General features: G+C 67.8%; 1 protein-coding gene across 1 annotated transcript in view; it reads right to left on the bottom strand.

Annotated features, from left to right (window-relative positions):
* MEGF6 (multiple EGF like domains 6) overlaps nt 1–14,429 on the bottom strand; it is a 111,034-nt gene extending 96,605 nt beyond the window's left edge. The window contains exons 1-3 of the mRNA XM_055081935.1: nt 14,308–14,429; nt 9,247–9,381; nt 3,630–3,739 (exon numbers count right to left, since the gene is read on the bottom strand). Of these exons, the coding sequence (XP_054937910.1) occupies nt 3,630–3,739; nt 9,247–9,381; nt 14,308–14,429 (367 nt within the window). The remainder of the gene's footprint in view (nt 1–3,629; nt 3,740–9,246; nt 9,382–14,307) is intronic.
* Nucleotides 14,430–14,724: the final 295 nt, after the last annotated feature.

Raw genomic sequence — 14,724 nt, 5'->3', positions numbered from 1 at the left:
GAGCGTCCAGCCAAATCTGCCACCTGACTGGGATAGAGATGGAATTCAGAGAGCCACTGAGCAGGAGGGGCCCCCCAGGGCACACGTGCTCTGGACCCACAGGTCCTGGGGAAGGCCCTGGTCACCAGGCACCCCACCCGGCTGGCACTTTTTCTTTTCGGTCACCTCCCAGTCACACATGGTGCTAAGTGGGTCTCGGAGGAATCCCAACACCGTTAGAAGCTTCCTGCACAACCACGGGGGCCTGACACTCTCCCGCACGCAGCCCCGTTTCCAGGTCACATCCCAGGGAAGACGTTTCACTGTGGTTGGTGGAGAGGGGCGGGGCCAGCAGGGGTCAGCGTCCCAGGGCCCTGCACCGCCCCCCCCCCGCCTACCTCTCCGGGTCCCCTGGCTGCAGAGAGCCTGGACCGGGGGGCAAGGGAAGGGGCTAGAGAGGCTGGCGAGGGGGGCAGTGGGGAAATGAGGAAAGGGGCAAACACAAAGAGAGAAAGAGGGAGGGCGGGAGCCCTCTGCCTCATCACCATCCCCTCCGCTCGCTCTCAGGGTCTCGGAGGACCCTGACCCCGTCTGCAGGCGTGACGCTGTGGCACGCAGCCGGGAGGGGACCAAAGGCAGCCACCCTGGACTCACACCTGACCCCCGGAGGCAGGGCTTTCCAGGGACTGGGGGCTCCGGCACCTATTGGGACCCCAAGACCCCCACCCCAAGACCGGTGCCTTGATGTGACCCTGCACCTGCCCCCAGTGCCCCCTGCGAGAGCCCCCGGCGCAAAATGCACAAAGGGCTTGGAGTCAGGCTTCCGGAAGGCTCCAGCTCCACCCAGCTGGGAACTAGCCCTGAGGGGCTACAGGCAGAGTGACCTCAAGGGGGGCGGCTGAGGAAGGGCCCCTGGCCGCCCACCTCTCCTTCCTCCTTCCCCTGCCCCCACTTCCTCTTCCTGGGCTCCAGCCGGCTCCCCTCACGCCCCAGCGCCCATCCTCACGCATCAGTGTCATTTCAGCGTCCGCCAGCAGCAGCGGCCTCCTGGCCGACCTGAGCTCCCCAGGGGCACGTACTGACCCACCCGGTCCCCCTGAATCCCCAGCACTCGGGGACAGCGGAGCAAAAACCAAACGAATGAATGAGTGAAAAAATGAACGAATGAACCAACGAGCCGGGGCTGAGGGCGGGATCCTGGGCTCTTGCCCTGCCCCGTGTGAACCGCCACCTCCCCTCACACGCTGGCCACCCAGACTCTTGGGGGACACGTGAGTGCCCCAAGAGGCCAGATCACAGGGCTCTTCCTAGATAATTTTAAAAAACAGATAGGGCTCCCCTGGTGGCGCAGTGGTTGGGGGTCCGCCTGCCGATGCAGGGGACGCGGGTTCGTGCCCCGGTCCGGGAGGATCCCACGTGCCGCGGAGCGGCTGGGCCCGTGAGCCATGGCCGCTGAGCCCGCGCGTCCGGAGCCTGTGCCCCGCAACGGGAGAGGCCACAGCAGTGAGAGGCCCGCGTAGCGCAAAAAAAAAGAAAAACAGATAAAAGCCAGATACGTAAATAAGTATATCCTGCCCTAAAAATGAATTTTTAAAAACAAACAACCAAGGAAGCCAAAGCCTCAAGTTCAGGATACACGTGGGGACCCTGTCCTGTGTCTCCTGGCTGATGTGACAACCTGGACCCCCAGGGCCTGACGGAGCAGCCGAGATCCCCCCATTTCCCCACCACCCCAGCCCTGCCCCCAGCCAGCCGCAAGGCCCAGGCTGCCCTGGGAGGGTCCCGGCCGAGACCCCTCCCCACGCCTGAGAAACCCCAAAGGCCAGTCCCGGGCTGGTTCAGGACCCACCCGCCGAGCGGTGTGGCCGCATCCCCCTTCCTGCCAGCCGGCCAGGCCAGGGCAGAGCCAACTCGACCATTCTGGCCAGGGGCACAGGCAGAACCGCAGGACAGGCCCACCAGGCTAGGGGTGAGACTGTCGTGACCCCTGGCGCTACGGACCTGACCCAATGCTTGCCTCCGTTCCTGAAAAGCCAGCTCTTGGACCGTCCCCGCAGTGGGCCTCCTGGGGTCTGGACGGCCCTCGGCCCTCCCGCTCCCCTCACCCAACCCTGAGATGGTCACTCCAAGACACAGGTGACCCCAAGGGTCACCAAACCCCAGTTCAGGGCTGCGCAGCGGACGATAATCGTGGGAAAACTGCCAGGCGAACCTGGACCTGCACCTGCCCCTCCCCCTGCCCAGGAAGCCAAGCCCAGAGGGTCCCCACCCCAGGCCAGACACGCGCAGGTGCACCCACGTCCCTCCCCGGGCGCGAGAGGCCACGCTCTCCCTCACAAACCCGGGGGGACGCAGGTCTAGACCCCACCTCCTCTCCTCCACAGGTCATCGCTGTAGAGATGAGAGCCACAGAGAGAGAAAGGCCTCTGTCAGAGCTGGACACTCCCACCCAGGGGCCGCTGGCCGGCGTCCACCCGGTCCCCCACTGTCCCTCCTGTGGCCCGTCCTGGTCCTCTCCCCCACCTCCCTTCCTGGGGAGAATTACTCATTTCCTCTCCTGGACAAACATGGCCACACCCTTTACTTTCCCCCCTTTCCCGCTGGAGCTCACAAAGGGCGTCTGTGGCCCCCGTCTGTGGGCCCCCGGGGGCCGGAGAACAGGCGGGGACGTGACCCCTGAAGTCCGGTTCCCACCCCAGGCACAGAACGGCCCACCCGTGGTTAACCCGCTCCGTGCAGAACCGTGACCCGCCGCCCGTCACAGTGCAGCCCGGTCTCCCCCTGTCCAGATGCCGCGGCGCCGTTTCAGGGGAGGCCTGACCCCTGGGTGGGCAGCCCTCTCCGGAGGAGGGACACTGCCTCTTCGCACCCAGTCAGCCTCCCCTGCTGGCCCACCTGTGCCCACACCCACAGGCCGGGAGCCCCTCCCAAACACCCTACAGCTGGACCCCAAGCCACGCCCGTTCCTCTTACGAAGCAGAGGCTTCACAGGCAGCCGCTCAGATCAGAACCCGATTCCGGCCCCTCTCGGTCCCCGGTCCCCGTGTCTGCAGCAGAGGCTGCCCGCGGTCACGTGCGGATGCTCAGGGGCTGGCCCCCCCCCACCCCGCATACAAGCTCCCCGACCCTGGGGCGTCCCGCATCCGTCAGGACCTCCCTCTTTGAAAGAGGCAGCAGACGAGGAGGCTGAGGCCCAGGACGCCGGCGAGGAGGAAGGACGGACCCGCGGCGCGGGGCGCGGGCAGGCGGGGCAGGCGGGGCAGGCGGGCCAGGGGCTCGCGCTCCATAACACTGACGCCACGCCAAGCTCTGGGGTGTCTGAGCCCGCTGGCGCCAACCCACGGCCCCGGGGCTGCCCGCAGACCCCTCCCCGGTGCCGGGCACTTGGGCACCAGCAGACGGCCCCCCACCCTCCAGCTCGGCGCCCCCGTCAGCCTCTCCTTCCGCGGCTCCGGCCGGCGTCGGGGCTGGAGGACTCACTGGGCCTTCTCCTTCGTTATGTCACGCAAGCGGCCTCTGGGGAGCAGAGCGGCCGAGAGAGCGGCCCTGAGGTCTCCCACGCCGCGCAGGGGCCGCATGCCGTTAGGCTGGACGGGAGGCTGCGGCGTCTGCGGCAGGAGGAGGGCGGGGCGGGGCTGGCGGGCACTCACAGGAGAGGCAGCCCTGGTCTCCGGGCTGCTGGTTCCACCCCGGGCAGCACCGCAACACGGTCTGGGCCTCCGTGGCATACACCTGCCTGTAGCCCGTGTAGTAGACGGTTCTAGGAGAGAAAGGAGAAGGGGGGCATTACCGTCGAGGGACCGGGCTCGAGGCACTTCTGCCCCGTGTGTTCGGCTCTCACCACACCCAGTCCCCCAGACCGACTCTCCCACTGTCCCCATTTCGCAGCCGAGCAGGTCAAGGCACAGAGGTGGGCGGAAGGTCTGCATCCCGAGGCCGCGCCAGGTGAACGAGGGGCCACTGGGGGCAGCGGTGGGGGGGGGGCGGAATGGACAGCCGTCCTGGAACCAGCAACAGGGCGACACGCCGCCCCTTCCCTCTCCACCCCCAGGGTGGTCCCGCCTCCGAGCTGGCCTCAGGACAGGCATCGCGCCCCACACGTGGCTCTCATCGCCAAGCCAGTCTGCGAGGGTCTGGGGGTCAGACTCAGAGTGTCCAGCCTGGGAGCAGGAGCGGCTCCGGGAATGAGCCCAGCAGGCCGAGGTGCCCAGTGCCGGGTGGGCCGTGCCCCCGGCTCTCGGCCCACCCGTGCACCAAGGAGGCAGGCAGCAGGCCTGTCCTGGGGCGTCCCCGAGGAGGGATCCCGTCCCCCACCAAGGGCTGCCCGAGGGAGACAGGCCGATGGGGGCGAAGCAATGGTGGGGGCAGCAGCAGGGGGACCCGAGTGTGTGAGCACACGGCCCTGAGGTCGGAAGGGAGCAGGCAGGAGGGCTTCCTGGAGGAGGTGGCCCGGGACCAAGGCCGGTTCCCGCTCTGACAGGAGAGGTACGGCCTCACAGAGGCTGAGCAGAGGGAGGCGGAGCCCCACCCAGGAGCTGGAAGTAGGCCGCTGATCCAGCCAGCCCGGGGCCTGGCACGGGGAGTGGCCGCAGGAAGGCAGCGCCCACGCACCAGAGGGAGACCGGCCTCGCCACCCAGAGGGGTAAGGGCCTCCTGTCCAGCCCCTCCCCAAATCCACAGACTGCCCCTGGCCACCTGCGCCTCGAGGCCCCTGTAAGCCCAGCCATTCAGGGCCACCTCTGCCGGTGCAGCCCCGGCCTCCGCCCTGCTTCTCCTGGCATCGCCCAGCCCCGGACTCGCCTGCAACCATGAACCTGGAGCAGAAGCCAGGGTGGGGGGTAGAGGGTGCCCCGCTCCTACTCAGCCCCATCAAACTGACCCCCAGCCCCCCACCCACCTCCCTCCAGCTGCACCCCAACGCCAGGGCTCCTGGGTCCCTTCTGGAAACCTCTGCTTCTGCTTCTTCAGAGGGTGGGGTAAGCAAAGCAAGGATCTGCCTGACACCCCTGCCAACCTCCCGGGGAAGCCACCCTGGCTCCCCCTCCTTGCACCCCCAGCCCAGACAACCTCCACCCCCATCCGGTGATGGTCAGGAAGACGGACGGCTAACTGCCCCGCCTGCCCCGACCCCAAGCAGAGTCCCCCAAATCCATGCCCACGCGGAACCTGTGAAGGTGGCCTTATTTGGAAATAGGGTCTTGACAGATGTCCTCAAGTTAAGATGAGGCCAGCGTACTGGCTTAGGGTGGGCCCTATCCAATGACCGGTGTCCTCATAAGAAGAGGGAACTGTGGACACAGACAGAGGGAGAAGGCCAGGCGACCACAGCGGCAGAGACAGGGGCGATGCCGCCACCAGCCCAGGAGCGCCAAGGATGGCCGGTCATCACAGGAGCGGGGAGAGGCCTGGAGCAGACCCTCCACCAAGCCTCCAGGAGGGACCACCCTTGCCCACACCTTGACCTCAGACTTCTAACCTCCAGACTGTGGGAGCGTAAATCCCTGTTGTTTTCAGCCCCCAGTTTGTCACAACTGGTTACAGCGGCAACAGGAAACTCATACCGGACCCAGGGCTCAGCACAGGCCCTGGGGTCCACGGCTGTGAGGTCCCTGAGTTTACAGTGCCGAGCCTGGTCAAGGGGATGTTGGGGGCAGGAGGGAGGGAGAGGGACAGACAGTGGAGGAACGGGAGGAGGGGAGGGGACAACCCGGGGCCCACCCTCCAGGCACAGCACCCCCGCGCCCACTGCCATCTGGAGGACTGGCGACCTGGGGCTTGGCCAACAGCAGTTGGGTCGAGGGCCCTGGAGGCCCCAGGGGCGGCGGGAGGGGCTGGGCTGCCGTGTCCAGGTCATGGACACCTGGAGACATGGACACCCCTGCCCCCAGCTTGCTCCTCCCGGCCCTCGGGCGTGGCAGGAAGCCCGTGGCCGCCGCGGGACCGGAGGCCACCCAGCAACCAGGGCGCTTCCCGCAAGTGTGGACGCGCGCGCGTCACCGCGTGCGGGCAGCTCGGGGGACTGCACAACGCGCCGCTCTGGCGGGACGTGAAACCGCTTGCCTGGCGAGAGACCGACCACAGTGGGGGACAGCGTCTGGCAGAGCAGATGGTGTTTGGGCCCTTCCGTCGTAAATATTTCCCCTTTCCCTGGGCTACGCGCCGCCCCTCCCCGTCACCGGGCAGACGGGCCAGCTGGGCCCATCTGCCGCCCTCCCCAGCATCCCCTAAAGTTAGTGACCCTTGGAGACAGCGGGCCAGCCTGCAGCCCCCACTGGGCCTGAGAGCCAGCCCTTGCCCCCTGCAGCTCATATGGGACACCTCACATGGGAGAGTCACAGCGGCTCCGGCCACGGCCAGGAGCTGGTTCCTGCAGGGCCAGGTGGACGGGGGGGGGGCGTGGCTACCGGGCTGGTGTCCACTCCTCCACCTTATGCAGCCTCCGCAAAGCCCAGGCCCCAGCACAGCGGGATCGGGGGGAGGGGCCTGGTGGGAGCCCACGTGTGGGCTCCGTGCTCCGAGCATCCTCTCCCTCCCCACCCCGCTTCCCTCCTGCCCCCCAGGGGGCGCGTGGCCCAAGCTCCCCCACCCTGGGGCAGCCTGTACTGGCGGGTTTGCTGGGGAGACGCCCGCTGTGGGGAGAGGGGCAGCAAGCCCCCTGATGTCCTCGTCCAGTCTGGCAGGTATCGCCTCGCCTGCTCTGGGCCAGGAGAGAGCCCCGCGTCCCCCGACGTGGCCCTGCCAGGACCACGCAGCAGGCCCGCCAGCCCAGAAACCAGAAATGGGAGTCAGCGCGGCCGCAGGAGAAACGGCAGCTGCCACGCAGCAGCCCCATGTATGGCCTGGCCCGTGGCTGGTTACATAATCCTCCCCCAGCTGCAATCCAGGCCTGATGCCCCCACTCTGCTGTCGGGGGACAGAGGCTCAGACAGGGTCTGACCCCAGAGCGAGCTTTGGCCCACCGTGAGCCCTCGCCTGCTGGCCGCCCCCTGGGAGCTCCAGAGAGGCGGGGCCTCCTGCCTGTCCGGGGAGGGAGGGTGACCCTGAGCTGGTGCAAGGTGGGGTACGGTCAAATCGTGGGGCACAGAGCGTGCTGCCTCTAAATGCAGCGCCTCAGACCGCAGGGCCCTCAGCTGTTGCGCCCACACTGGCTGGGTGTGGGGCAGCGGAGGGGCCGGCCTCCCGCCCTCGCCGCTGAGATGCAGCCTGGCCCCTCCCCGCTCCCGGCTGCCCAGGCCGAGGGCAGGTGCGGGCAGAAGCAGGAGGGTGGCTCGGCACCAGCGTGCCCTGTGTTTCCCAGGGCACGTGGGATGCTGGGGCCCCTGCGGACACGCTCCTGATGGGCGAGGAGAAGTGACACGGACCAAGGAGGGCTGGACGCTGGTCTGGCCGAGGAGGAGGGAGGGCTGGGGCTCAGGGCGGGCTTCACGGGGAAGCCGGAGCCTCTGTGGGCTGCTGAAGGACGGAGAGGAGCGGGCCAGCGACGGGGCGCACGGCCTCGACGGCCACTGGAGGGCCAGCTGGACGGGGCATTTGGGAAAGCTTGCACAGCTGGAACGGTGGGCTCGGCCACAGCGTCGCGGCGGGCACACAACACGCTAACAAGGCCGGGGGCCCTCTGGAAGGGAAACGAGGCCGGGACCCCCACAGGCGCTTGCCACCGACCCCGGGAAAGGCTGCAGGACGCTGACCGCCAGGAGCACGAGGCGGAGGCCACGTCGCTCACCTGGAGCGAGGACAGCCCAGCAGAGGAAGGTGGAGCCCGGCTCCAGCCCAGAGCCAGGCGGACGGACGGTGGCCGCCACGGAGCCAGGGGCCCGCGCCGGTCCCGCGGAACGGCGGCGGCCCTGCTGGGTTTCGGGAGGGAGGGTCCCTGACGCCCGAACTGGGCAGTGCAAGGACAGGACCCCAGAGGCCCCCCCGAGGCTTCCCAGGAAACCGCGACCCGGAACACACACCCCCGCCCCGGGCTGCACACGGCCTCCCCAGCGCCCGGACTCCCCACCAGGAAGCTGAGGCACCAGCCACCTTGGAAACGCTGTCCCCCACCCTGCCCAGGCCAGCCTGGACAAACGGTCTGACAGCCAGCCACAGGGCCTCCGCAGCACGGCCACCCACTCCACTCTGCAGCCCAGGGACCACGGGGCTTCTGGGTGCTTCCGAAAGAGCTCCCTTTCACCACAAGTTGGGGGGAGGGGCGCGGGAGGCGGGGTGGCAGCTGACGTGACCTGACTCCCGTTTAGCAAATCCACCTACATCCGCGCGCGAGTGTGGAAGCTGGAAGCTGGGAAGGACCGACTGCAAGATGCACGTCTCTGGGGAAACGATGGTGGTGATTTCTCCTCCTTGTCGGGCGTGGCCCAGCCTCGGCCCTCCTGACCCCGGGGCGGGACCTTCGCGGTGGGAGGGCCACCCTTGCCTCCGCCTGCCCCATCCTTCCAGCCCACCTCTCACAACCCAAACTCTCCAGACACCGCCGAGGTGGCCAGCAGGGAGACGAGCCGCCACCAGCTGAGAACCACGCTGAGAGGTAACTGCCCCGTCTCTCTCCGTTCTGCACGTGTACAAATCACACAGCGAACGTTTACAGCTAAGGCCGCCCCCCACCCCGCTCCCGGGGGCAGGCCCAGCAGGTTCACGTCCCGAAGACCTGGCCGAGAGGCTGGACAGCACACTCCCATCGGAGGACTCAGCCCTCCTCCCCGACGACGGAAGCCCCTCATCTCCCCACCCCACCCAGCTTTGCAGCCAGGCAGAGGCCAGAACCCGAGTCTATAAAGAGAAGAGAGGTAGGCAAAGGCACTCCTCCGTTTGATTGTGAGATAAAATCTCGAGCAAGAAAGGTTTCACACGGGCTTGGGGTCAGATAACAGCAGCAGCCTCCAGCCAGGACCTCGGCAGGCCGGGCGCCGCGCTTTCCACCCTCTTGCGTGGTCAGTGCCTCTCCCTGCAGGGTCCCCTCCTGTCCCGTGGAGTCTCCCCGCTTCCCCTCAGAGGTCCCCTCCCCAGAGGGTCCTCCCCCACCCACAAGGGCCCCAGGTGGCCGCTGAGCGGGCACTTACAGTCTGGGAACGGCCTCCGTGGCGGCCACCCCCCGAGGGCGGTGTCAGAGGCCTTGACCTCAGATGTGGGGCTTCAGTGGCGGGGCGGGGGCGGCGCCTGTGCCCTGCGACCCGGACGGCCCGGCCACCCCCTCGCCTGCGTGGTCCAGGCTGCTCCGTGTGTGAGCAGCCTCCACCCCCCGTGGGACCCGGGGGCCCCCGCACGCACCTGCGTTTGTGGCCGACACACCAGTCCTGCCGCCCGCAGCCCGGCCTCCACACGGGCACCACGCGGCTGACGGCCTGCACGCAGGGCTGGCGACGGCCCACCACGGTCAGCTCCCGCTCCGCACACACGTTGGGCCTGCGACACAGACAGGCAGTCAGCACCCTGTCACCAACACCAACGCCCCGGCACGCTCGCCCCCGGGTACCCCGCCGTCCAGACCCGAGGGCACCCAGCCCGGTGCACAGGCCTGGCCTCGAGGGAGCGGACGCTCAGGGGAAACTGGAGGGCCTCACAGCGCCGCGTCTGACCCTCCCCCGCACGTGGGCCACGCCGCCCGGAGCGTCCCTCTAACCCTCCCAAGACCCCAAAGCGAAGAGGCCACTGCCCCGCAAACAGGGGAAGTGGAGGTCCTGGGAACGGTGACAACTTGACCCTGAGTCCGGCTGACTCTGACCCTGGCGTTCTCTAGCCCCGACTCTCCCTGCTCCCGAGACGCCCCCAGCTGGGGCACAGGCACGAGACACACAAGCCGGGGGACCTCCCTGAGCCTCGGGTGGCCCCCTGGCAGGTGAGGACTCACGGCACTGGCCTCGCAGGTTGTCGTGAGGGTTCACTGAGCCGGCACAGAAAAGGCTCCTGTCGGCCAGGGCAGGTGACCTCGTAGGTGCCTCCGGGAGAGACAGGCCCAGGAGGACCTGCCATTTGCAAACCGAGATCGGGCCCAGGTGAACCGCTGCAGGTACAGCATCATGTCTGCTCCAAACTCTCGCCCACCCCTCTGCCCGGCACGCAGACATCAAGTCTCCGCTCTCTTCCCGCGGGGGCAGAGGGGAGAGGATGAAGGGAGGGGAGGGCTTAGGCCCGATGGCCTCTGAGCCTCCCGGCTGCAGGGCCTGGCCTGGACCCTGAAATAGCCCCCCGAGCCGTGGGTGGCCTGTGAGGATGGAGGCGACACGTTCCGAGGAGTTACAAACACAGGCTCTGGAGCCGACAACCCAGGCCTGGGGCCCGCTATGCGGCCTGAGGAAGGTTACTGACCCTCTCTGCACCTCGGCCTCAGCATCCATAAAGGGGGCGGCAGGTGCCTCAAGGGCTCCTGACACCAGATCACGCGTGTCTGGAATCTGCCACATCCCCGGCTCAGAGAAAGTCCCTGTGTCTCTGGGTCACGAGGCCCCACATCCCCTGGGATGTCACCACCACTCCCGTACATACGCCGACCCAGCTCAGCACGCAGGATGCCTTGTCGGGGCCTTGGGGAGGGCATGCCGTGGCTCACGGGGGTCCCTCATCTCAGGGGGGCTGCGGGAGGAGCAGGTCTGGCCACTCGGTCAGCAGGAGGAGGACCACCCCGCACGGACGGAGCTTGGGAAGTTGGCGCCTGGCAGGACACCCCAGAGTGGGGGCTGGTGCTCTCCTCTGAAGGGCCCCCTCCTTCCTGGACCCCTCCGAGCTCAGCCACGTGGGCCGCCGCTAACCAGCGAGATGCCCACGGCCAGGCCACACGGCAGCCTTTCCGGTACGTGTGCTCTGGTCACTCTCCCGTCCGATGCCCACCCTGTCCCCGCCCCCCCCCCAAGGCACCGGCGTGACTCTGGTCCCCCAGGCCTGCAGGGCTGCCTGGCTTCCAGGATGGCAGGCCTCCCCTCTGGTTGCACCCCGCTCTCCACATCCCTGAAGACGGTTAAAGGCGGGAGGGGCAAGCGCTGGAATGACTTTGTCGTCGCAGAAAGGAGGGAGGAAGGGGGAGGGGGGAGGGAGAGCCGAGGAGGAAACAGGGAGGCCAGTGGGACGGGGGCACAGAAGAGACCCTGGCGTGGGGCAGTGACGGGCCCCTCTGGCCCCGACGTTGGCCCTGCTGCCCATCTGTGGGGAAGGCAGGCAATTCCCCAGCCGCAACGTGGACACAGCTCGGGCGGAGGGGGTACTCATCCCAGCTGCCGGGCCACCCACCCCCCGGGGCAGAGCGGGGCCCCTGGAGGCGGGTGGCCTTCGCCCGGAGCTGGAGGTGACGGTGGGCAGGAGATGCGTCCCTCCAGGGTGGGCGGCTCCTGGGCCCACAAGGCACCCGGGGGAGGATGGGGAACAGCGGGGCAGGAAAGCGGGGCAGCTGGCCTTGCGCAGCCGGGGAAGCCTGGCCGCACACACCCCTGGTCCAGGAAGGGGGCCGCGTTGCTGCACGGCATCTCCGCCACGTCCGTTTTCACAGGCTCCGTTTTTCACACCCGTGGATGGCCTCCGAACACACGTTTCCCTGGTCTGGGTGCAGGGAGCACGTGGAGAAACTCGGGGCTCTGGGGTTGGGGGAGCCCAGGTCCAGCCCCGGGGTCCCAGGGATGCCGTGACCCAGGCAGATCACTCTTGGACACCCGGGTCTCCCCACCAGACAAATGGACAGTTGACCACAGTGTCAAGCACGTGCCCAGCAGCAAACGCAGGGCCTGGCGTGAGGCAGCTGGCCATAGGTGTGCCCCTTCCCTGCCCTTTCCCTCCCTCCATCACAGCCTCAGCCCCAGGAGAGACGGGGAAGCAGGACCCAGATGCTGGGAGCTGCCCACAGGCCACCGAAAGTACAGTTCAGCTTTCGAACTCCCTGACCGGTGAGCAGGGGCCTGTGAATGGCCAGAGGAGACCTCAGCCTCAGCCTCAGCGAATGGGGGCCGTTCCAACCCTCAGGGACAGTGGGTCCAAGAGTTACTTGCAAGCAGGGACTTGAGCTTGGAGGGCCTGTCCCTCTCTGGATGGGAGGGGCCAAGGTAATGAACTGATGGCAAAGCACTGGCCATTTTCCTAGCACAGCCGCCCAGAGGACTCCAGCCCAGGGGGAAGCAGTGCTGTGAGCTGATGTCTCCTCCGAGCTCTGCAGCCTGACTCAGGTTGGTCAGCGCCCCCTGTGCCCAGACGCTGCTCCCACAGCCCTGCGTTGACCAGCCCCCCACGCGGTCAGCAGTCAGTCCAGGCCCCAGGGAGAAAGGCCAGCACCCTTCCACGGCAGCAGAGATTCATTTCAGAGATGTAAGTAAATAAGTAAATAAGTAAGCGTTGGCTGGTTTGGAATCTGGACACGTGGGCCAGCAGGAGCCCAAGGACCAGCCACATCACTCCCACGTCCCAGCTGTCGGGACCCCCGAACCCCTTGCCTCCCCACAGGCCCGCCATGGAGGTTTTAAGCCGGCCAGAGGGAGGGGGGCTGCCCGTGAAGGGAAGGGCGGCACAGGGGACGGGACCTTCGAGGAAAAGGACTTTCTGGGGCCCTCACTGCTCTCCGGGCCCGCTGCCCTGTCCCTCTGGGGTGCGGGGAGCAAAGAGGCAACTCTGGCACCTCCAGAAGTCCGCCCGCTCCCGTCTCCTTTCTGCACAGAACAAGCTGCGGAATGGGCCCGTTCACAAGGTTTCTCGGGGGTCTAGCAGCTAGAGCTAGCAGCTCCCCGCCCCCGCCTTGTTCAGCCAGCCAGCAGCGCCCGCTGCGGCCCCACCACAGGTCCAGGCAGGCGGCAGGTGCTTGCAGACATGAATGGGAAGGTGTGCTCGCAGGCGGCACGGAACTCAACACGAGGATGGCATCAGAGAGTGGAGGGACGACGCCCCAGGACGAGAAATAGGGGCCCAGGCCCCCAGAGGGCAGGTGGGAGGCGCCCCACGACGAGGCACAGGAACCTTGAAGGATCTGAAGAGCAGCGGGGAGGAGCAGGGAGGAGGCTTTGGAGAAAGCAAGCAGCGGGAAGGCTGACCTCTCCTGCAATCCTCCGGCGGCTGGTGGAAAGGCCTCCCCAGGCTGGCTAGTGGCCTCCCAGAGGCCTGCGTGAGGGGGCAGACCTCAGGGAACAGGCTCACTCCCGGGGGCCGGGAAGGGCGATCAGTGGTCCCCACAAGCGCAACGGGGCAGAAGCCCCTCTTGGGAGCAGAGCCCTCCACCCCCAACGTCCTCACCGGCTGAGCAGCTGTCCACCCTGACCAGCACCCTGCGATTCCCGGGAGCCTGGGCCTCTGGACGCCCCCAGCCAACCGCGTGAAGAGCAGGCAGGCTGAGCGCCCAGTGGCCCCGTGACAATCCCTTCTGAGGCCACAGCTGCCCTTGGACAAACTAAACTCACGGGGATCACAGCAAAGAGCAATGCGGGGCAGAAGCCACACGGAGAGGCGGGACTCGGGGCCCCAGACCACGCTCCTCTGAAACGGCCACGAGGAACTCTGCCTTCTTGGAGTAGAGCAAGACCCAGGGCCCAGGGGGCGTGGACTGGTCCCTTCCGCAGCTCTGCCTGGAAGTCTGTCCTTTCCTCCTGTACGGCCAGGTGCACGGGGCCCTTGGGGCGAGCCCTGCACAGGAAGCCCCAACCCCAGCCTGGGCCCCTCGCTGCCCCTCTGCAGCCCCTCAGCAGCCTTTCCAAGCTCTGCGGGCCCCAGGCCCAGCACCCTGAGGGAGCGCGGGGATGGGGGCTGCCAGCAAGCTCTCCCCCACCCCTCCTCCTCCAGACCGGCTCACTTCGCACCAGTTTTCCTTTGAGGCCAACACAAGGGTCGATGTGCTGTTGAAAGAGACCGCTAAACAGCCCACTGGGGAACCATCTTTCAAAATTAAATTCATCTTGGCTGGCTCCCTGACCCTCTCTTCCTGCCCCCCTCTTCCTTCTGGTACTGAATGCCATCTCCTGTCTCCCAGGCCCAAAGCCCACGTGTTTAACACATAAACCAAGCCCAAGCAGCCCCCCGTCGGGCACAGCCCCCCGGCCCCAGGAGACAGGCTTTGGAAGGAAGTGGGCACAGGCTGCTTCCTCTTGGCCTTCTCCAAGCTCCCTGGCCGGACCCTACCCAGATTCCCTCACCGCGGCGGGAGGCAGGTTCCACCCCGCCTGCAAACCCACGATGCAGAGTTAAGACAGAGGACGAAGGGGAAGGCGAGAGGCCGGGTGGTCCTGTCACGGAAGCGCCCCCAGCCCCAGCCCCTGCCCCTTGTCTCTTAACCTCCCCCTCCCCAGTTAAGGCGAAGAGCCCCGTGTCCTCAGGGCCCCGGGGCTCCGGACGGCCCGCCAGCCCTCCCGCTCCCCGCTCCCCGCTCCTCACATGCCGGGCTGCAGGCGGAACAGGGCGCCGGCGCCCGCTGACACGGCGGGGAGGAACAGCACCAGGGCCAGGGCCACCGCGCGCCCCGCCGCCCCCGCCTCCGCCTCCGGAAGGAAAGGCATCGTGCCCGCCCGCGGCGCCGCGCCGGCCCCTCCTCCGGTCCCCGGCTCACAGGCGGCCCAGGCGGGCGCGCGGAGCCGCCGTCTCCACGTGCGCCATGGCCCGGGGGGCGCACGGGGCGCAGCCACAGGTGCCGCGCCGGGTCCCGCCGAGCGTGAGGTCGCCTCAGGTGGCGAGGGTCCGGCTTCCTGCCCGCGCTCGGGGGCAGCTCAGGGTGCTGCGCCCCTGGGTGAGCCCCGCCGGACACCCGCCCCGCCGCCGAAAGCCCGCTGTGCGCCGAGCCCCGCGCGGGAGAGG

Source organism: Physeter macrocephalus, chromosome 3, assembly GCF_002837175.3.
Source record: "Physeter macrocephalus isolate SW-GA chromosome 3, ASM283717v5, whole genome shotgun sequence".
Classification (NCBI taxonomy): domain Eukaryota; kingdom Metazoa; phylum Chordata; class Mammalia; order Artiodactyla; family Physeteridae; genus Physeter; species Physeter macrocephalus.
The sequence above is the reverse complement of the archived record's forward strand: the minus strand, read 5'-3'. Positions and strand labels throughout refer to the sequence as shown.